The sequence below is a fragment of the Episyrphus balteatus genome, chromosome 2 (genome assembly GCF_945859705.1).
Source record: "Episyrphus balteatus chromosome 2, idEpiBalt1.1, whole genome shotgun sequence".
NCBI classification, from domain to species: Eukaryota; Metazoa; Arthropoda; class Insecta; order Diptera; family Syrphidae; genus Episyrphus; species Episyrphus balteatus.
Window position 1 is genome coordinate 131,421,972 of NC_079135.1, and position 22,551 is coordinate 131,444,522.

The 22,551-nt window shown below is 32.1% G+C and overlaps 1 protein-coding gene and 1 long non-coding RNA gene across 2 annotated transcripts; both read right to left on the bottom strand.

The window, feature by feature from the left end:
• Positions 1 to 9,858: 9,858 nt before the first annotated feature.
• On the bottom strand, positions 9,859 to 16,777 carry LOC129909214 (rac GTPase-activating protein 1). Its single transcript, XM_055986248.1, has 5 exons — positions 16,530 to 16,777; positions 16,259 to 16,461; positions 11,071 to 11,816; positions 10,203 to 11,002; positions 9,859 to 10,137 (listed from the first exon to the last, which is right to left on the bottom strand). The coding sequence occupies exons 1-5, from the start codon at positions 16,609 to 16,611 to the stop codon at positions 10,064 to 10,066; spliced, it is 1,905 nt and encodes a 634-aa protein (XP_055842223.1). The 5' UTR covers positions 16,612 to 16,777; the 3' UTR covers positions 9,859 to 10,063.
• Positions 16,778 to 20,325: 3,548 nt separating this feature from the next.
• On the bottom strand, positions 20,326 to 21,600 carry LOC129912306 (uncharacterized). Its single transcript, XR_008771797.1, has 5 exons — positions 21,491 to 21,600; positions 21,305 to 21,421; positions 20,820 to 21,247; positions 20,585 to 20,762; positions 20,326 to 20,529 (listed from the first exon to the last, which is right to left on the bottom strand). It is a non-coding gene; the product is annotated as an uncharacterized LOC129912306 (long non-coding RNA).
• Positions 21,601 to 22,551: the final 951 nt, after the last annotated feature.

The window sequence follows — 22,551 nt, forward strand, 5'->3', positions numbered from 1 at the left end:
GACAACGGACTCAGACTGCTCAAATTTGCATCCGGAAAAGTGTTACCTATACCATTTAAGCCTGATGCACATGCATTTTTTGACGTACGATGCCACAGCAGTTACATAGATTCTTCATAACTCACAGTAAAATCGGGATTTCAGTTTTTCGGGATTCAGGGTTTCCGGGATTTTGGATATTAGGGATTCTGGGTTTTGTGGTTTCTGAATATTGGCGATTCTGGGTTTTCTGGATTCAATATTTCGGGATCGCAGTGACCCCCTCTACCACTCTTTGAAAAAAATTTCACAATTTAGTTTTTTTCCATTTCAGATTTATTTTTTATACATTCCGACTGGGCTACCTGACTATCTGGCCCGAAAATAAATTTTGAAGCTATTATACATTTTATTTCGCAATTTGATTTTTATGAACTTTTTTTTCGAAAACACAAGACTCATAAAAAAAGGAATACCATTTTTTTTGGTTTTCTCGTGAAAATACAACAACAAAAAATATTCCAGTGCATTTATAATTTGACCCAGCAGTTTGTACCACCCCCAAATTTTTTTTGCTCTTCCGATAGAGCATTGGCTGAATATCATCTTGGATTTAAGTTTTTGTTAAACGTAGGCAATTAAATTTCGCGTCTTTTAAGCTAGGAACACTTTTTTGATGTTGTGAATACTAAAAAAGTTACAAACCAAAAAATTAAACAAAAAAAAAACCAAAAAAATGACAATTTTAAAGTTTTGATCACTTTTTATCAAAATTATGAAAAAACCCTCGGAGAAAATATTGTTCACCCTAAAATTTTCTACAACTCTGCTATACAACTTTTTTTTTGTATCGCTATAATTAATAAAGTTGTTAATACTTTTTTGTTAAAAAATTCCCTTATTTTACGAAATGAAGAGACTTAAATATAAAAAAAAATCCAGGTCCTGAATTTTCTCTTGCAACATAAAACTATAAAATACTCACTAATCATTTAAAATTCAAGATTTGGTAAAAAAAAAAAAATTAAGAAAAAAGTAAAGATAAAAAAACACAAACAAAAAAGAGCATTTTTTAACAAAAAAAAGTTTAATAACTTTTGTATTTATAGCGATACAAAAAAAAAGTTTAATGGCATAGTTGTAGAGAATTTTGGTGAATAATCTTCTCTCGGGAGGTTTTTTCATAATTTTGATAAAAAGTGCTCAAAACTTTAAAATTGTCATTTTTTTCGTCTTGTTTTACTTTTTTGGCTTATTACTTTTTTAATATTCAGAATATTGAAAAAGAATTCTTTACATAAAAGACGCTAAATTTTTTGTATATTACAACTTCTATGTAGGATGCCTAAATAGAAATCGAGGTATGAGTGAAGGTCCAAAAAAACGTTTTTTGCCCCTAACTCCAGATTTTGGGGGTTTTACGGAGTTTTAAATAACGTTTCGCAACCAGAGCAACTTGGTTCACAAAACGTAAAAGGTCTCCGACAGCGTATATTCCACAGTGGAATTAACCTAGAGAAAATCCTTTTTTTTTGTTTCAAATATATTGAAAATCCTTTCCAACTCCGAAACTTATTCAGCATTTTAAAAGTAGGTATATCTCATGAATTTTGTAAAAGTGGGTGTTAGCCTACATCTACAGTACTTCTTTGCTTGTAAGTCTATTATCCCCCACTACCAACTGTCAAATTTAAAAAATCGAAGTTTACTCATTTCACGAAGACAGAGACCACCACAGATTTGTAAAACATCATCATCGTTTCGGAAAAAAATAAAAATAAAAAAATAAAATAAACGAATTGAAATGAAATCGTTCAAGGATTACAAATGCGTTCTTTCACAATTCCGACAACGAAAGCAGTTTTGTTTGATTCGAGTTGAGTTGAATTTTGTTTTCATTTCATTTGACTGAGTGATCCTGATCAGTCATCCTCATCAGTGATGGGATTTTCATGGAAAATCTTTGTGATGCCTCATTTTTCATTTACCATTAATTTGGAACAAGAAAACCCATCGTAGGCATCAGCATCATCAGCTTTCAGCTTCTGTTTGTTGCCGCTGTTGATGATGGTGTATATAACTCAGCAATTAAATCAATGAATCTATTGATTTTTCACTCCCCTTAGGTATATTTTTCGGTTGTCTGTTTTCGTTCAGGTGTATGAAAAGAGGTCCTCTCTCACAAAATAAAACTAAAAAAAAAAAACGAACTGAAGCCTTGATGTGTGTGAAGTTATGGGTATATACAGATACACCTTAATGCGAATCGACGGAGCGGAAGTGTCGACTGGATCTCCCACTTAGGTTGAACACGTTCATTTCGGCTCTTCATAGCTTGGGTTCCAGGTTTTTTGGGTTTTTCGGTTCCTGCGCTAACATTTATTTTTGTTTGCTCCACCTTCAGCTTCAGGGCATCATCATCATCGTCATCATCATCATCAAGCATTCGTGCAGCGGCTCTTATTTATATTTTCACATTTCGGTGAACCTTCGATATGCTTTGTTGATGACGCGATGATGGTGTCTCTTTCAAAAGAGGATCTATAAAAGCGCTGCTGGTCCTTAGTTCTGTTTTTATGAGGATGAGAATGATGATGATGATGATACACTCCTGCCGGTGAATAACTCTGTTTTTTATTTTTTGGTTTTTTTTTGGAATGGTGTATAGGTGTCCCTGTCCAGGATGTCGGCTCCTTTGCCAGGCTGGATGCAGGTTATTTTAACAGTCCAGTGGTTTAATCTTTTCGACCGTGGGAAAAATGACATTTCCATATTAAGAATGTCTATTAGTAGGTTTATTTTTTTTGTTTAATAATAATTATAAAATTGAAAATGAAACCGAAACTATTGAACCAACTCAAAATTAGGTTAACAGGTTTTTAGATCTTTTTGGGAGACATTCATATAAGCACTCAAGCGATTACTTGAATAAGTTTTTTTTTGTATTTAATACAGAATGATTGAATTTTTTAATTTCCTCTGTTAATAGGAGGTGCACAATAATGGGTTATGCTTGTCGGAAAAAAGTCTGTCACGTACAGACAATCAATCACGTAACGTTACTGAATATCCTTGTATAGTTTATGCTTATGACAAACGGATTAGTTCAACACTGTAAAGCTATTAACACTCTATTTGGCGCTTTTTAATGAACTAATTTTTTAAGAATCCAGTTATTGGTGTGACGTTTTTATAATCATTTAAAAAGGAACAAACACTGTTAAAAATCCAATTGATTTCAATTTTTGTTAAAGCTATTTGTCGTAAAGTTTAAATTTAAAAGGTCACTGTGGCGTATGCGTAATATTTTTTTCTAACCAAATTTTTGTTTGCTTTGTCTAATCAAATTATAAAACCAGTTGACTTTGTGAATCATATTCTAAGCTTTGAAAGCAAAGATTATGATAAAATTAGCCGATACCTATTGTCATTTTTCGAAATCCCGAAAAATTATATAAAATGGAAAATTTTCCCAAATTTCTCATTTTTTATCATTTTTCGGGATATCAGGGTCCCATTCGGGATTTTGGGTCTTCGCAATTCTGGGTTTTCGGCATTCTGTATTTTCGAGATTCTATGGTTTTGGGGTTTTAGATTTTCGGGGTTTTGGATATTCGGGATGTGAGTTTTCGGGATTTTGACCCCACCCTGGGGTCACTCTGAGAGCTTAAAGCCAAAAATCGAGCTTGAACCAAAGTCATCATCTAGTATATTTAAAGAAAAACAAGTTTTAATGAATAACTTGGCCATTTTTGGTTTGTGATAAAAACAATTTAGGAAAATACTATTCCCCTACTCATCTTAAACATCTCAAAGTTATACACTCTCTCTTAGTATAGATTTTAAGGTAAACGCAATATAAAGGTGTTTTTATATGTTTTTGAGGGTGAGAATATAAGTTTTTGTGAATTCCTAAAATTTAATTAACAAGAGGTACCTAATAATCTTAAAATCTATAAGTGTGATTAAGTGATTAAACAAAATGATAAAATATTACCTATGGCTAATGTCTTAAAAAAGAATATACAATTTTCAAATCCTTCGAATGGATTTATTAATTTCAGAGATATGGCCAATTTTTTATAATAAAAAAAAAACTGAGTGAGAGACAGTTATTATATCATAATTTATGAAGGACTTGCTTCATCGTAAAAAAAAATTATTACAATACAAAACGGCAACATATTGCTTGTTACTTTTGTCCCCGGTGTTTCCCCTACCCCTTAAAAAAAACGATATCAGATTTATCGAATATACCTTTAGTAGACGTTAATTTGGAATTGAAATACTGGACCTATCTGAAGTATAATTAATATATAATACTCGGCAACCCTACTGAAATGCTAAAAAACAGTAAAATCACTTGTTTTTTTAGCATTTCGTAGGGTTTCTGAGTACTTGTCCGCATTTGTGAGGTGCCACCCAACATTTTTTTAGATAGAAGAGAGTCTTAGCTAATATATGATGTATTTTATATCCTTTAACTCTATCAAATATTATACACTTTGGCCAAAAAAACAAGTGATTTTAGTGTTTTTTTAGCATTTAAGTAGGGTTGCCGAGTACTTGTCTGCATTCGCGAGGTGGCACCCTACATTTTTTAGATAGAAGGGAGTATTATCTAAAATTTGGTGTATAGTTTAGCTTTTTAGTGCATAAAAAGTTATACTGTTTTGTTCAAAGAAGATTTTTTTCAGTGTTGTTTTCATTTGAATGGTTTTTCCACATTTGTAGGGTAACGTTCTTTATATTATTTTATTATTTGTTTTTTACTATTTTGACTTTCGTTTGGCATTTCAAAAATTTTTTTATCCGGCCAAAACAAAAAAAAAAAAGAATATATTAGCTATGTGACAGTTTTTCTTTAAAATAGGGTTGCCACATTGAAGTTCCCATTTTAAAAGTGGCAACCCTATTTTTTCATTTTCAGTATCAACTTATCTTTCATTTGACACTAATTTTATCCTCTAACCTTATACTTATACCCAGAAAAAAAATTTTGATAATATTTTTATAATGTACTTTAGTTTTTCATTTACATATAAGTATGCATAAATTTAATTTAAATGTCCATCTGGTAGACGGCCCGGTCTCGGCCAAACCACAGAAGACTATGTGATACCTTTATTATATTTTATAAGATTAAGAAATGTGTATATTTTTGAAGTCAATAAAACTAAACTAAAAACTTGACTGTACCTACTTAAAAAATTTGATTACTTATACAGCTTTGTTCGTTTATAATTATAAACTTATATTTCTATCAATGCCCGAATTCGAAAATAAGAAACAAAAATAAAAGTCGAGCCACCCTTATATGTCGGTATATATGTACATATGTCTGTAGGATATACACTCAGTCACAAAAGTAAGTATACACCCCTATCTTTGTTTAACCAAGACCTCAAAAAAAAAATCTAACACATTTTCGAAAAAAATTTAAATGTGGTTTTATTTCATTAATCATTACCTACATATTTACAAAAAAAAATTTGTCAAATAATCAATACTAAATGAAAAAGTGACAAAAAACTAAACACAGTACAAAATTTCGCATTACAAAAGTAAGTATACAGAGAAGAAAAAACTATGAAAATCGATGTTAAAAGTATAAATACCCAAATTTTTTTGGGAATTAATATATTTTAGGCTACCCCCTAGACTTGACGAGGTCAAACTCACTTGAAGGCATTGATTTTACTAGATTTTTTGCAACATTTGGGCCGAATCTTATTCACTCTTCCTATAAGACTCGTTTCAGCTAATCCTTTGAATGCTTCCTTACTTTTCTCACCAAATGGTCTCACAGATGCTAAATAGTATCCAAATCGGGTGACTGGGGGACGTTTGGATCTGGTTTTTAAAGTTTTTGATCAAAAATTCACTCAAAAAGACCGAGTTTTGCTTAGGGTCGTTACCTTTATTGAAGATAATCAATCCATCTTAGCCTAATTATTCGACACTCTGGTGCAGGTTTGTCTATTAAATATCTAAAAAAGAATACCCATTAGTGTGGTCCACGTTATTAGGCAAAAAAATAAACCATATAATTCATTACTTCCCCACCCATTATTTTGCTACAGATATCTATACCAACATATGCTGAAAGTATTAGCTTTCAAAAGTAAAAAGAAGAGGGCGCTCATCAGCTTTGAAATATTAGACTTTTGTATCCTTAATATCTAATTATATTGTAATAGGACTTGGCTTCGAGTTGGAATTTGGCTTAAATATGATAAGCACGCATGATTGCGAGAACCAAGTTAATGATTATCATGTTTCTTTGGTTTTGAGTCATTCATATTTCATTGATTAATTCTGTTTTGTTTTAACTTTAAGCAAAAAATACTTACAGACGAATTTAAGTGAACACAAAAAATCTGTGAAAACATCACTTAACTAGTGGTTTTTTATGAAAAAAAAAACATATCATGAAAAACTTTACCACGTTACAACTTTATTCACTTGATAAATTAAAAAAAAAGTTTATTACTAAGCATGAGCACCTAGCGAGAACAGCATCTGAGCAAAAACTTTGAGCCTGTTGAGCGCCCACTTACACTTCACCTAAAAATCTGAAATTTCATGTGAGTAATACAAAACACAAATGCAACCAATTTTTGAGTGGGGAACAACGGAAATGTAAAAACCAAAAAATTGGACCACCTTAATACCCATCCATTTTTTCCTCAAGGAGACCAAGTAACCCACACCGAAAGCTATAAGCAAAACCCCCATACCATAAACGAATCACTGCCGTTTTTACCAGTACCAGCTTTTTGATAGGATTTTGTTACTTTTGTATCTTTCTCCAAATTTTACCAGCTCCATCTGAGCAGTACACTTCGTCTTACGTGCATATGAGTTATGGATGTGGCAATATTTCTAGAAAACCGAGAAAAGAAGTAGATCCGAAAAGAAAGGAAGGTACTGGTAAAAACGGCAGTGATTCGTTTATGGTATGGGGGTTTTGCTTATAGCTTTCGGTGTGGGTTACTTGGTCTCCTTGAGGAAAAAATGGATGGGTATTCTTTTTTAGATATTTAATAGACAAACCTGCACCAGAGTGTCGAATAATTAGGCTAAGATGGATTGATTATCTTCAATAAAGGTAACGACCCTAAGCAAAACTCGGTCTTTTTGAGTGAATTTTTGATCAAAAACTTTAAAAACCAGATCCAAACGTCCCCCAGTCACCCGATTTGGATACTATTTAGCATCTGTGAGACCATTTGGTGAGAAAAGTAAGGAAGCATTCAAAGGATTAGCTGAAACGAGTCTTATAGGAAGAGTGAATAAGATTCGGCCCAAATGTTGCAAAAAATCTAGTAAAATCAATGCCTTCAAGTGAGTTTGACCTCGTCAAGTCTAGGGGGTAGCCTAAAATATATTAATTCCCAAAAAAATTTGGGTATTTATACTTTTAACATCGATTTTCATAGTTTTTTCTTCTCTGTATACTTACTTTTGTAATGCGAAATTTTGTACTGTGTTTAGTTTTTTGTCACTTTTTCATTTAGTATTGATTATTTGACAAATTTTTTTTTGTAAATATGTAGGTAATGATTAATGAAATAAAACCACATTTAATTTTTTTTCCAAAATGTGTTAGATTTTTTTTTTTGAGGTCTTGGTTAAACAAAGATAGGGATGTATACTTACTTTTGTGACTGAGTGTATGTACCTACATACATAATTCATGGATAAATGAATTCCAAATCAACCTACTTTATAACAATCAAATTCAAAGAAATTGCAAGTACCTATAATATATTTAATACTAACGTACGTTGTACGTAGACCTATAATTGTGTAGGGTTAGGTATAGATATTTTTTTTTTGGAAAAATATTCCTTAGGTAGTTACTTGATTTGGAATGTTTAATCGAAATAAAAAACAGTCTCTTATTTTGTTTTCCAGTAGGTACCTTTAATAATTTACTGTGAAATGTATAGAAACTGTTTTCATGTCCTAAATGAAACATGAAATGACAGCTATAAAAAAACAAACCAAAAATACACAAAACATAAAAATTCAGGTAGCGAGCGACATGGGCGTTAACCTATTGATATAAAAATAAACTAAACAAACTGGTATCATTTGGAGGGGATTATTGAAATTCAATATGGCTGAATTAATTTTATTCTGATTGGCTAAAATAAAATACAGTCAGACAGAGATGTAGGGTTTAAATAAAAAGAGATGCAATGAATAAATGAAACAGAGTGATTTTCATGTCCCAAAAGACAGCCATTTATTATACCAATAATAAAAGGTTTGAGTGTTGACTAAATTTCCCTAACAAATATATTTTTTATGGGAAAAAATTAGTAACGAGATCGATCAACAGATGTCACTTGAAGATTTCACCATTTTTTGGTGAACATATTTTTAAATAATTTGTTGGAGCGCATTTTAACGAACTTGGCCAATGACGTTAAAAAAAAGAAACACCTAAAAATGTATGGTGTGTCATTTAAAGATTTCGAATGATTGTCAAATATACGAAAGTTGAATATTTACCTAGAATCTACCTAGATTAACGATTGTCCCATTCGAATTAACAGGGAACCCTTCGTATCTGCACTACTATATTCCACCAAAACTAATTCTTCACTTTTCGAATCAATCTTCTTTCTATTTTCTCATGAGGTACCTATGCCACTGTTTAATAAACAGATGTCGAAACGACGTCGACCCCCAACTACTTTGGCAAAGATGCATCGAACAAAAAGCACCTAGCACGCTCTACAATTATTCGATTCATGCTTTCAGCGACGTTTAAGGTTTGTAAGGGGAAGTCGTTTGAATTTTAATTTTCTCATTTCTTTGTTGAAAAATTCATTGCCGTAATCTGTTCGCTGAAAGTTCAGCATCATGATTCAAAATTTTGTTAAGTGTTGAGATCAGGATTTTGTGACTGTATTTGGCTTTTAAATTATCCGACGTGCTTTTGGTACACTCTTTGACTTATAAAAATTCATGGATTCCAAAGACGATAGTGCATTTTAAATCACTTGCAGTTTTTTTTTTTAAGTTCTTCTCAGGCTAAAGCTAACGTTACTATTTAGTTTTTCTATCAATTCTATTACCGAATCCCTGTTCCGGGTTGTATACTACATTTCTTTTGTATCTTTTTAGATTATTTCGATTTCTTGAAAAAGTCCATAAAGTGGAGTAAATGTTAAGTGGGCAATCAATAGCAGTCCTCAACTTTTAATCATAGACCATTTATTTAGATTGGAATGATTGAGCCTGACCTCATGCAGTTTGTGGCAAACAGAAGTGACGGATTGTATCACCCCTCACTTCTATTACCTACATACCCCCGCGATGCCAAACTCAATACATCCCAATCTAGACCGTGAAATGTCAGCTTTTTTCAAGTTTGATTATTTTCCAACTCTTTTTCTATCTCTTATTTTTCTCCCTACAAACTAACAAAATAGAAACTTATTTTTGGTTCAATGAAAATGGTCCCGATAAAAGGCAAGATTGCGTGTTGTTTTTGTTTTACGTGTAAAATTAATCCTAATCCAGATCTACATGACTAATGCCTAAAACACACCTGATAATGTGGATTTCGTGCTCATCAATTCATTCAATACTTTTCCGTTTATCATAGTCAGAAAAAATTCATATCGAACCATCACATAGGATGTTCACTTATTATTGATCCATCATCTTCTTCAGTAAAGAATAACTGATGAACTTTTGGGTCCGTCTTTTTATCTCCAAGTAGATAGCAAAGCACTGATATTAAGAAAAGAACAGAGGACGCAAGACACTTTTCTATTTTACACCTTCTGTGATTTTGATTACATTTTTAATCTTTTTATTATAAATTAAAAAAAAAAATGAGCAAATAAATTTCTAACGTTGTTGACCCAAAAAAATTTATTAACTTAACTCTCCCAGTATTTCAAAAAATAGAAAATAGAAAAAAAAATGTGCATTTGTGTGTGTAAATTAAATAAAAATACAAAATTCAACTACAGAACCAAGAAAAACGTAATATATAATAATAAATTTCATTCAATTAAAACAGGTATTTCAGTATCTTTCGGATGTTATTGATGAATTGTTATTTTTTCTTATGCGAATAAGGTGGAGTAGCATAGAACTTCCTTTTCTTCAATGTACTCTTGAGTGGTGTAGCTGTAATACAAAAAAAATACAAAATCAATATGAAATGATTTATGATTATGCTTAAATTTTCAAACCATAAAGAGAGTAAAAGGTTTCCTTATTATTAACTGGAGTTTGTGGTTCTGATGAACCATTATTAGTGCGAGTGTTCTCCTTATCAAAATCAACATACTGTGTCCAGTATCCAGAGGGTATCTTCATTAAATTTTGCATAACCGAGAATTGCATGTGGATCTCGGTGAATATGGCATGTTGATCTGGATCAGGGCTCGAATAGCCAACAATTGTTGGGCCAAAAACTCGAGATATATTCTCGATGGGCATTCGCACTTCAGGACACTCAGCTATACGCTGGAAATGTAGAATGAGAAAAGCTAGCGTGTCACGATTCGCCTGTGGCATTTGGTTGATTGCATTGTACAAATTTCTTTGTATATCGTTTTCAGTGACATCTTGCACTGCATTACAGAAATCTTTCCATAAGCCTGTTGGGATTAGAGGTTCTCGAAGAGAACGCAAGAAGTCTTTGATACAACCACACAACACATGGACGTCTATGTCTGCTAGATGTGGTTTTCCCTTTCCGCGAAGGAATCTCTCTTTAAGTGCTTTTACTTCCCTCTCAGAACCCGAAACACGGTAAATTCCCACTTCATTGAGGCCACGATTTTCAATCTCAAATACACAATGGACGATTAGGGCTGGAATCATGGGTGAAATTGGTGGAGCATGGTCGCTTATGTAACCCATTAGACCCTTTAGAGTGGGAGTTCCACTCTGTGGAACGCATGTCACAGTGAGAAGTCCACGACAGTCAACATGGCAGCAAAGTTGGCAATCACGGCATTTCAAAGCCACAGAACCAAAACGAATTCTAATAAAAAAGAGAAAAGATAAATAAAATGAAACAAAAATTAAAGATAATCAAAATAAGAAAATTACTTTTTCTGGCAATGAGTGCATGTGTCTGTTCGAATGAAAGTTTTCGAAGAGAAATTGTGTTGACGCATCATGCTGCGATGTTTCACTGCTGGCGAAGCAGGTGGAAAGGGATTTACTGACAAAGTCACAGGATTTTCCTTATGTGGAGACGGACGCATTGGAGTGCAGTTGTTACTTGGTCTTGGCATTTTCGATTGAGGACTTGAGATAACCACTTCCTCCTGTTGTCGATGATGATGGTGTTGTTGTTCATCGACAGTAATTGGAATTGCTTCAATTGTTGACTCGGCACGAATAGTACCACTGCCATCTTGTGGAATTGAAACTTTTGTTGTTGCACAAATTTTCTCATTCGCTCCAATTTCCAATGTGTGTTTATTGGCATTGGCATTATTAACACCTGAACGTCTCTGTGGAGTTGGAGCTTTAGGAGTTCCTGTGCTTAAACGTGATCGTTTGCCACCAACAAAAGGTCCTGTATTCTTTGGCAATGATGGGCGATGTTTTTGCCAATTCTTTGAAGTACGGACATCTAGAAAATCATCTTCGGATTGTGTGAGAGAGAGATCGGAAAGGAAAGAGCCCGTTGAATTAATGTCATTGCCAAATTTCTCTTCAATATGTGTATTCAATGATTTGCGTTTCTTTTGTTGGAATGTATTGAGGAATGCAAGTTTGTCTTTGGTTTCCTCATTAATGTCACGTTCGTTGCGAAGAAGCTCAGCCACAGCTATTATTTTTTTCTCCTGTTTTTGGAATAGACGATTATATTTTTAAAATATTAAAATATTTTGAATTTAAAATTGTACTTAATTTTATTTTGGAATAAAATATACACTTAAGAGCAAAAAAACGGAATCAAAAAAGATAATTTTTATTTAAAACAAAAATTGCAATGGATAAAATAATGTTTCTTCAAGTTTTATGGTCTCATTTAAAAGCTTGAATTTTTTACTTTTAATTGTTAGTAAAAACTTCAAAATGCATACGATAGTATCATAGCTATCTGTCAATAAATTGCACTTCATTTTTTTCTAAATGTTAAATTTTCTTGATATTCTCTGCTTCAATTTCAGTTTGTTTTCCTACCGTTACTATTGACGTTATCTGTCAATAAATTGCACTTAATTTTTTTAAAATGTTAAATTTTCCAGATACTCTCTGTTTCAGTTTCAGTCTTTTTTTGCTTACATGCTTCATTTATGTTGATTGGATCCTTATAAAGTGAACGGGTTTTAAAGTTCCTAGTATTGATTTAAAGCCTTTGTTTCAAGCTTTTTAATGGTGCAATTAACATTCATGTATGTCAATTACACCCTGGCCAATTAACGTTTTAAAAAAACGCAAAAGTTTGATTCCATTTTTTTGCTCCTAAGTGTATATTAACGAAGAAAAAAATAACAAAAATAATAAAAAATTATTAAAATAATTTTTATTTTAAGTGGAGACGCCTTATTTTGGTCGATGTTTACCGACACTATATAAAGCTCACAGCATGAATATACTGGGAATTTTAATATTCTAAGGGAATTGGTTTAAATTCAGACACTTAGAAAATGTATGCCCGTGGTCTTAGCAAGGGTACGACAGATCTAATTGATGAGCCCACTGTTGTACCTGGGCGAAACGCTTTATAAATTTTTGGAGTTGAGGTCACTTGAACTTATAAATTGAATTATATTCAATCGCTCCACTTAAAATAAAAATAATTTTAATAATTTTTTATTATTATTATTTATTATTTTTATTATTTTTTGTTATTTTTTTCTTCGTTATTATATCAGCCTGACCACGGGCATACATTTTCTAAGTGTCTGAATTTAAACAAATTCCCAGTATATTCATGCTGTGAGTTTTATATAGTGTCGGTAAACATCGACCAAAATAAGGCGTCTTAGTAAGGGTACGACAGATCTAAGTGATGAGCCCACTGTCGTACCTGGGCGAAACTTTATAAATTGTAAAATATATATTCTTTTTTATTCAATCAAACTCCAGTGATATTTTTTAATACAAAAGTAGAACCAAAGTAAAATAGATCTGCAAACAGCAACACATATCGTGGCCCTAGTATTGGATTGCCATATACGCCAAATTGCATTTTGGACCAGGTATGCAGTCTTATGTTTTCGAGGTTGCTCTTTTCAAATCTGTTATTGGTTTTTTCCTATCTTTTTTCGTTGCTGAGATATTCACGTATAGTTTGACGTAAACACAAAATTTTGGCATTTACGAAAAAAGTTAAATGCAAAAGTTGTAGATAATTTATTTATTTAGTACAGCTAAATACTAGCTTCAATTTACATGAATTTACAAATTTTAACAAAACATAATAATTAGGTATAAATTACAAAATCGAGTAAAAATTGGATTGAAATTTAGGAGAGAAATTAAGTGATTGGTCAAATAAATTATGAAATCTGAAATTGCGTTGAGGAATATTAAAATTAATGCGGGACAAAAGGTGCAAATATTCTATTTTCCCATTAATTAATTTTACAATGAACGAAAAACATAAATAAGACCTTCTATTCTGAAGACAGGTCTTCCATTTCTTATGTCAATGTCCCGCCCTTGCTAGGAATAGAGCACTCTCTCTGGGGAGTGAATTCTTTAATGTCATAGATAACATCTCAGAATCAAAGATCAAAGACTTGATCTCGTTCCTAAATGCAACAAAGTGGTTTTAGGACTGCCTAACACTTGTTTTTCCCTCTTTTAAAACCAATTAAAAAATGTATTTCAAATAAATCCAATTATCACTCACAGGTTTCATAAGTTTTGGTATCAAAACGGCGCATCCTGCGCTAATTGGGTCAATCAAACACGGTTTGCCTTGACCGCCATCTCTACCTACCTACCTACCATTCTGAAGACAAGGCATGTCAATGAGTTTGAGTCTGTCTATGTGTGGGGGGAGGTTGTAAGGGTTGGTCTATCCTAAGCCTCTTAAGGCAAACCGTAAAAATCTTTTTTGAACTCGTTCTAGCCTCGCTATGTGACACTCATAATGAGGTGACCAAACCTGACAAGCGTACTCTAGGATGGGTCTAATAAAAGTTACGAATAGCTGTTTTGCAATAAAAGGATCGGAAAACTGACGTGACTCTCTCTTAATCCAACCGAGAAGCGAATTGGCTTTATTGCTTATGGAATTGATGTGTTCTATAAATTCTAGTTAAGGATCAAATAAGACACCAAGAACAGAAACTTGACTTACATTCGACAAGGAAACTCCATTTAACAAATAATTGAAAGGAATTTTAGATAGTTTTCTCGTAAAACTCACAAAATTACATTTATTGACATTAAGAAGCAAACAATTACGATTAAAACCTATACTTTTATTTCAGAAAATATTGAGAAAAATTTAAAAAAAAAAAAAAAACAAAAAATCAATTTTTAAGATCGATTTTTCCGTAAATGGCAGTAATATTTTTCCGTAGAAACCAAATTATTCTTTTCTAATGGTCTAAATGGTAAAATAAAACTATTATTCATATTCAAATTTGAAGGACTTATTTCTCATAACATGACACCAAAGTAATAAGTACTTTGTTTAAGTTTACACCCATTTTTAGATACTAATTGACAAAAATAGCAAAAATATTGAAATCCTGCAGGTTTTCGTAAATCCCACATGAACAAAAACACCTTAATTAAGGAAAATGTAATAATAAAATACATTAAAACAAATTTACACGTGTTTTGTAATTTATGTACTATTTTTCTATCTAGAAATTGGTATCTTATTTTTGATTCGATAAACTGCCTTGCAAATTTTGTTTCTCCTAGGAACAAAAGTATACTTTTTTATGGTTTTGCTTTGCTGAGGTCGAATCCGAAAAAAATTCTATCACGTCAAGATTTTGAGAAAACAGCAAAAAAATGTGTTTTTGAGATTTTATAAAAGGAATATAGATACCTAGATAGATAAATATTTATTAGCACAGTATTTAGGCTTTAGTAACAATTAACAAATTATAATTTTAATTTCAATTTCAGTCCTACAAATTCCACAATGCTTCTCTTAATTCTTTTTATATTTGTTTCACATTTGACATGACTCGGTAAATTATTAAAAATCTTGAAACCTTTGTATATAAGGGAATTTTGAGAAAATTAGGCAGTCTTTTATATCATTCATATTTCTAAGTGCATACGGTTGAACTTCACGAACATACTGAACATATCTTGACAAATATATTGACATTAAATTATTTTAAATTTTAAAGACAAACATTAACATATTCCTAACAACTCTTTGTTTAACGGTAAGCCATTTTAAAGCTTCTAACATAAAATTAACTGACGTATATTTATTACATTACAAAATGTTATCTCATTGCTTTATTTTGCAATTTTTGTAGTATGGCAACTGAACTTTCATAACATAAAAACAAAATATTTGAACAATACTCAAAATGTGGTTTAGCAATGACATTATTAATAAAAAACTTATCTTTTTTTCTAATTTTTTTACAAGTTTATTCAAAAGACTTTCAAATGTAAGTATCTAAAAAACGTGACGTGCTAGGAAAATTCTGATTACAGCACCACTAAAAGCTGTACCTATCCCTGATACTCTTGTACAAAGAATGGAGTCTTGAAAACGCAGTGCCAAAGATAACAGCATACGACGCAACGTTCCAAAACAAACGCAACAGTCAACAGGGAACGCCACATGGGGCATATGAGCGAAGCGATTGAAGAGTTATGGTCTAACTCGAAATCATGGCAATTGTTGGAAAAGACAAAACTGCATTAAAATTAAGTATATTTCTTACATGTATTTCTCTAATCTAATCTTCAGTGCACGCAGTTGAGTAGAAAATTTTAAAATTACCATCACCCCAAATGGTGGGTAATTATTAAAGTTAAGTGTTTAAATGGAGGAAGGCAACTTTAGACTCGTCTTGGACAAACTATAGACTAATCGTAAACTCAATAACTATTTTTAAACTTCTACGTTTTTTATTTACTGCCTGTAATATTCTATATTGTTATCAACTAAATTGAAACTAGTTTCATCTTCCATCATACAACTTTAGCAGGAGGTGTAGCGATGAATGTGTGTGACAAAGAGAGGAGCTAACAAAAATTACTTATTTTTTCCCGTGTATTTTTTAGTATTATGTAGGTACGTATAATCTAGTTTTTTTTTTTCATAAAAGAGAAATATACATACCATTTGATCACGATCGTGTTCGGCTTCTCGTCTAGCTTTGCTTTCCATTTCAAGGAGACGCCTTGCATGAAACAATTTCGTTTCCAAATCGGCCATATTTTGTAGAGAAGCGTCCAATTCTTTTTGTATTCGCTGTGCTTCTCGAGTGCCACTCAAACATTCCAAACGGAATGCTTCTTGCAATTTAAGGACTTTTAAAAACTCTGCAATCATTTATGAGTCCAATTAATATGTAATTATGATCAAATAACAATTAAATATAAATTCAAACCTTCTTCGGCGGTTCCATCGGTTAGCACATGAATGCAACGCCGAATATCATCAAAAGCCGCTATAGTTGATAGCGCAGACATATTATTTTGTATAAATATTTAACTGGGATGTATTATTTTAGTTTTTTTTGGGATTAAATTATTATTTTTCGTCACTTTTTTAAATGATTTCTTTTAATAAAAATGTATTTTTACTTCACTTGTGCTTGAATGAAATCCCGTTTTTCTGCTTATTTTTTTCGAAATTGAAAAATGACAGCAGCTGCCGTTGGTAGTAAAAAAATTGGTTCAGTGGGATATTTTAAGGTGGGAACACAATTTAAGCATTAATTTGTAGATCTGTTTGTTTTGAATTTTCGTTTAAGGTCGATTTGTACTTCAACTAGGGATTAGTATAATTGAAATGATCAAATTTTAATTTAATGTCAAAAAAAATCTCAACAAAAATAACAGCCGAAACAATAAACTTCATTAAATTTGTTTTTGTAATGTGTAATCTGTATGCAATTTCCATTTTTTTATACAAAAACAAACAAAAAAAACTACGTGGCGCTGAAATCACTATAACGTTTTTGTATTTGATGCTTTTGAGAACCTTAAAGGCTTGGCCACACCGGAGGGTATGCGGTAGAGGTACGGGTAGCGGTAACGATATTTGTATGAAAAAAATTCCACATCTGAACGTTGATATGTCAGTTTGGAATTTTTTTCATACAAGTACCGTTACCTCTACCCGTACCGCTACCGCATACCCTCCGGTGTGGCCAAGCCTTAAGGCTTGGCCACACCGGAGGGTATGCGGTATAGCGGTAACGATATTTGTACTAAAAAAAATCCACACCTGAACGTTGATGTGTCAGTTTGGAATTTTTTTCATAGAAGTACCCTCACCGCTACCCGTACCGCTACCGCATACCCTCCGGTGTAGCCAAGCCTTTAAAGGCTTGGCCACACCGGAGGGTATGCGGTAGCGGTACGTTGATGTGTCAGTTTGGGATTTTGTTCATACAAGTACCCGCACCGTAACCGTACCGCTACCGCACAAGTTTCCGGTGTGGACGGGTAATTGCATGAAAAAAAATTCCAAACTGGAATATCAATAGGGGTATTCACGATCCGATGCAACTGGTCTAGTATCATTGCAAAAGTGTAAAATCTTACAACACTACAACAATAAAATATATGGATTGAAATTTTACAATGGTCTTGCACTTTTGCTATACCCTAACCCTATAATTGCAAAATAAAAATACAATGGAGTAAAATTATTTTTGACAGATGGCAGCTCACCGTCGCGTCTCCATGATAAACAGTTTGTCTTTTTTATTCTGTTTATAATGGTTGTCGCTACTCATGTCCCGTAATTTAGTTTCTTTTGATGTAAAATAATTAGTGAAAATTAATTAACCCGAACAAAACAAAGAATTAAATTATAAAAAATGGAAAAAATAAGAAGTAACGGTGGAGGAAAAAAAAACATCATTCATGCTTCAATATTTACTATATGTAGATAAGAAGAGGGGCGTTCACGATCTATTGTAAAAAAATAAAATTTTACATTTTTACTAGGCCTGTTGCACCAGATCGTGAATACCCCTAATATTTAAATGTGGAAGTTTTTTCAAACAAGTACCCGTATCGCAACCACATACCTTCCGGTGTGGTCAGGCAATTTTAGAAAAAAATAGCGTAACGTTTAAACTTTTTGGTTCTATAAAGCTTTAAAGATGCAATTGTTGCTTCTGTAAAGCATTATGCAAAATTGTTAGTAGGGAAATGGCAGAAATAGTCGTGTAAAAAGTTCACACCATATAAAAACCAACAACTATAAGAACTAGATGATGCTAAGATCAATAATAGCTGCGTTCCTTCGGAAATATTTATCTACTTTTTAGTACTTAAAGCTCATTGACCTATTATATATGGACTGCTAGTTGATTCTCGTTTCCATACAAAATTTTTGAAAATGTGGTTCAATGATTACTAGCGCCTGTGGAAGAAAGTGGTAAATAGAACTCAGTTAGCGTAGCGACATCTTCCGTCAGATGGCTTGAACTACCATTTTTGTACATAGAAACTATGGCCATCTACATTTTGTTTGCTATACAAATCAGTAGCATCTATCTTTTTTGAAGTCTACTTTTTGACGTATTGGAAGAACGAAGAATTCTTTCAGTTTTCAGAAAAAAAAGTATGTATTTTAAAATGTTTGTGCCAAGAAAAATGTGCAATGAATCATGTTGGAAAAAGGTTTTTATTTAAATTCATTAATATTTGAAAGTTATTAAAAATTAGAATTAAATAGTTCAGCTCAAATAATTTTTCAATAATTTCCTTTTTGTTTTTTTTTTTTTCAGGTGCAAATTTATCACATATGGAATCGTGTTGGATGGAAGAAGGGCCAAATGCCCCGCAAACTAGACAGATCCTGGATCTTTCCCAAAAATAATGACAACATCCTTTTTTGCCAGACGACCAAATCTCAGCTAATGGCGATTGATGTCGATAATAGAGCCCACAGACTGTTTTAGGGTTGCTCTATCCAAAGATAAAGAGTTCCTAAGCACGATAAGGCACACAGGAGAGGGCAACATTTATTGTTAGCGCATTGATTGACTGTCTTAAATCAGCCCAGAACTGTGTTCAAATGCTACGAACTGCCGTGTTCCAACCAAAAGCTCTGTCGGTGAATTGCTTTGACAATGAATACGTACAATATCCAAGTAAATATCGGTTGCTCATTTGGGCTGCTCTCCTCGATGTACCCTGCAACAAGTCAAAATTTTCAGAAATAGTCAAAATGGGAACTCACTCAACAGCTGTTGCATTAAATGCCAGCCTAAAGTTGAAAGATTCAACAGCCAGGCGTTATCTCATAAAAATTTTCTCATGCCTTGGTCATTGGTTGAAGATCTTTGGCATAAGTGACTTTGTCCCGGAATTCATCTTTCCATTTGTGAAGATTTTCTCCAACAGTCTTACTGTTTGCTTTGAAATTATTGCATTCTAACGAATCAATGTCAGTTGTGGTTTGAGTTTCATCCATTGGAGCCCCAAAACTATTTGGGAATGTGTGAAAATATCCTAGATCACTTTGATCCTCAGTTGGTGAAATTCTATTCCAAAACTCAAGTTACAGCGAAAGAATATGCTGGGTCGATTATATCAAATGGATTCTCTGAGATTCTAGATGAAGAGACAATGGAAATCGAGTTAACATTAGCCGAAGAACACATCAAAGATCAGGACTTGGAATTAATTTCACATAAATATGAAATTGATATTTTAAGTGAAGCCGATTACCAACCAATGAGGAATAGTTTAGAAATACGATAAACAAAATCAATGACGGAAAGAAAAAACTTAAGAATGACTTAGAACTTGTAATTATTTATACCTATATAATTTCATGATTTTAAATTTATCTATAAAACTTTTTTTATTTGAAGATACTTCGAGATGATGTAAAAAGTCAAGTAGATGATGGAAAGTTATCGGCTCGTGGTTTAAGTGAAATGGAATCTTCAATTAGAGATTTAGAACTAGAATTTCAATCTGCACTCAAATGCGAATCATAACGATGGCGCTCCTGATTTAAATATAATTTTTTTTTAACATGCATTTTTTATTTTATTTATATATCTTTTAAATTGTATATTTCAAAAAAATATTAGAATACAAAAACATATTTTTAAAACAAAGTCATACAAAATCCTTAATTAAATGCTTTAAAAATGATTGCTGTTAAGATGAACAGTGAATGGATAGGGTGAACAGAAATATTCTAAAAATGGTAAGTTCCAATTTATTATATTAACTAACTTTTATTCAAAAAAAAATTAAATATTACAATAACATTTCAAGGTATACTTGATTCTCCTCCTTTTGTCTTTGTACCCCCAAGTGATTTGACTCCCGTCATTACTGGTACTTTAAAAGCTGCTTTTCGAACCTCAGCAACGGCATCTAGTAATTTTTTTGCAACAAGGCATCATCGTTCTGAAAGAAATTATTAATTTAAAGTTTATGGTCTAAACAAAATTAAAAAATGTACCATTTTTTCATGAATATTCTCCTGGAATTGAGAACGCAAATGCCGAAAATCCATTTCAAAATGTTTCTTATTCATTTTTGCATTGAAAATTGGTTTGAGTAAGTTTATTTGTTCGAACATGGCCAATTTAACAGGACTATCATACACATAAGGCTTCAAGATGTTCTCAATTCGATTGCTAAAAATATCATTGTAAAGCTTATCATACAAAATGCGAGTATTATTTAAAACTTACAGTTCATTGATTAAATCCAAAACAGACGTATAAGGTTTCTTATTTATCAATGCATTCAAAGCATGTTTCAAAAGCCTTCTAAACTTTTTATATTCATACAAACAAGCTTTTGTACATTTTTCATTGCATATTTAATTCATCCAAGTTACTAAATCGGTTACGAATTTTTTCCAAATCCAATTGTGTAGTTATCCATATGAGTTCGGCATTCTTAAGTGCATCGGATACAGTTTTTGTAAGCATTTTAACATTCTCAAGTCTCTTGTAGGATCGGTGGAGTTTTTCTTTTGTATTTTCATAAAGAATAAGCTCCATTTGTTGCTGAGAACGTTGTTCCAAATGCATTTGCATTTGCATCATTTAGAATAATTTTGTTAGTGCAATTAAAGTGATGGTTGTTAATCATTTCTAATTCTCGAGTTTCTTTTCTGAAAATTAATTTGTTTAGACACTAAATTTTTAAATACAAATTTTAAAATTATTACTTCATATCCGAAATACTGACAATGTGCATTTTAATGATGTCAAGATTATAAATCATCGAATGGGTGGCCCTCGATTTAGCTTTGTCTTTAATACATTTTTCCATAAAACTTATATTTCTAAAAAAAATTTAAGATTATATTATTTTTTTTTTTTTTATTTTTTGATTTTAACTTATGTATACTCACAGCTTCCGAATAGTTTCTAGCTGAGAAGATATTTCTTGAATTTCTTGATGATTTTTTTCCAGTTCTACAAAATAATGGATGGGAATAAAATGTTTTGCAACTAATGAATGAATTGGGATGAAGATTTTTTTAAGAGTAGGAATAAAACAATTTGCTTAATGTAGTCGGTACAGGTTTTGTGATATATATAGTAGACATAGACATATATATATATATATATATATATAAATATATATCCGGAAAGAGGACGATGTGATTTACTTGGTTGAATAAACAAGGTGCTGTTCGATATGAGCTCCCACGAATATTTAATTTAATTGGAAAAGAAGAAAGTCGCAGAATAGAATAAATCCATCCAAAATTTGAATTTTTTACAGCAACCAATGCTTTTCGAGTAGAAGCGAGGTGTAACAGCTTCCAGGTCTATTCCACGGCACATAAAGTGCAACCATAATCTAAAAGAGAGAATGAATTTTGGATTTTCATATGAGAATCTCAGAAATTATGACTTACCTATTTTTTCCGTCGAGTTTCTTCTAAAGTTCAACTTCAGAAAAATTCAACAAATTTCCAAGATTCTTGACTATCAGTCTTTCACAGACATCAAAGCCAAATTTACCCCCAAGACCTTTGATTTTGCTCACAGGGAGGTTAACGAAGAGAGCATTGATTTTTGACATAGGTAAGATTGTTTGTTTATTGGGCTTACTCATGTCAGCTTCTAGTTTGGTAACAATTTTGTTACTTATGAGCTAGGCCAGCTGAATTTCAAAGAAAGTTTCCTTTTTAACTGAAATTCAAATAAAAAAATGAAAAATGTTTAAAGGAGAATGCAAGTTAAAAAACATGATGTGGAGAAGACTATTTTGAAGTACTCTTCGCATTCTGCACCATAGGTCTGCTGAGGGAATAATTATTGAATTTATTCTTCCTCCTTCTGGAATGCAAGGAAGTGAATTTTTGGCTAGCAGTAAGGGCAATCGATTGTTTTTTTTTTCAAGAAGATTGTCCATTTTTGTTAAATTGTTTTCTGAAATGAAAAAATAGAATAAAAATTTAAA

Excerpts from the sequence above, each read along its gene's own strand:
- LOC129909214 (XM_055986248.1), bottom strand. The coding sequence starts at position 16,611 with ATGTCTGCGCTATCAACTATAGCGGCTTTTGATGATATTCGGCGTTGC. Across the intron at positions 16,462-16,529 it reads CGATGGAACCGCCGAAGAAG|AGTTTTTAAAAGTCCTTAAA; the intron begins GTTTGAATTTAT and ends AAATGATTGCAG. Across the intron at positions 11,817-16,258 it reads AACACGATCGTGATCAAATG|GAGAAAAAAATAATAGCTGT; the intron begins GTATGTATATTT and ends TTCCAAAAACAG.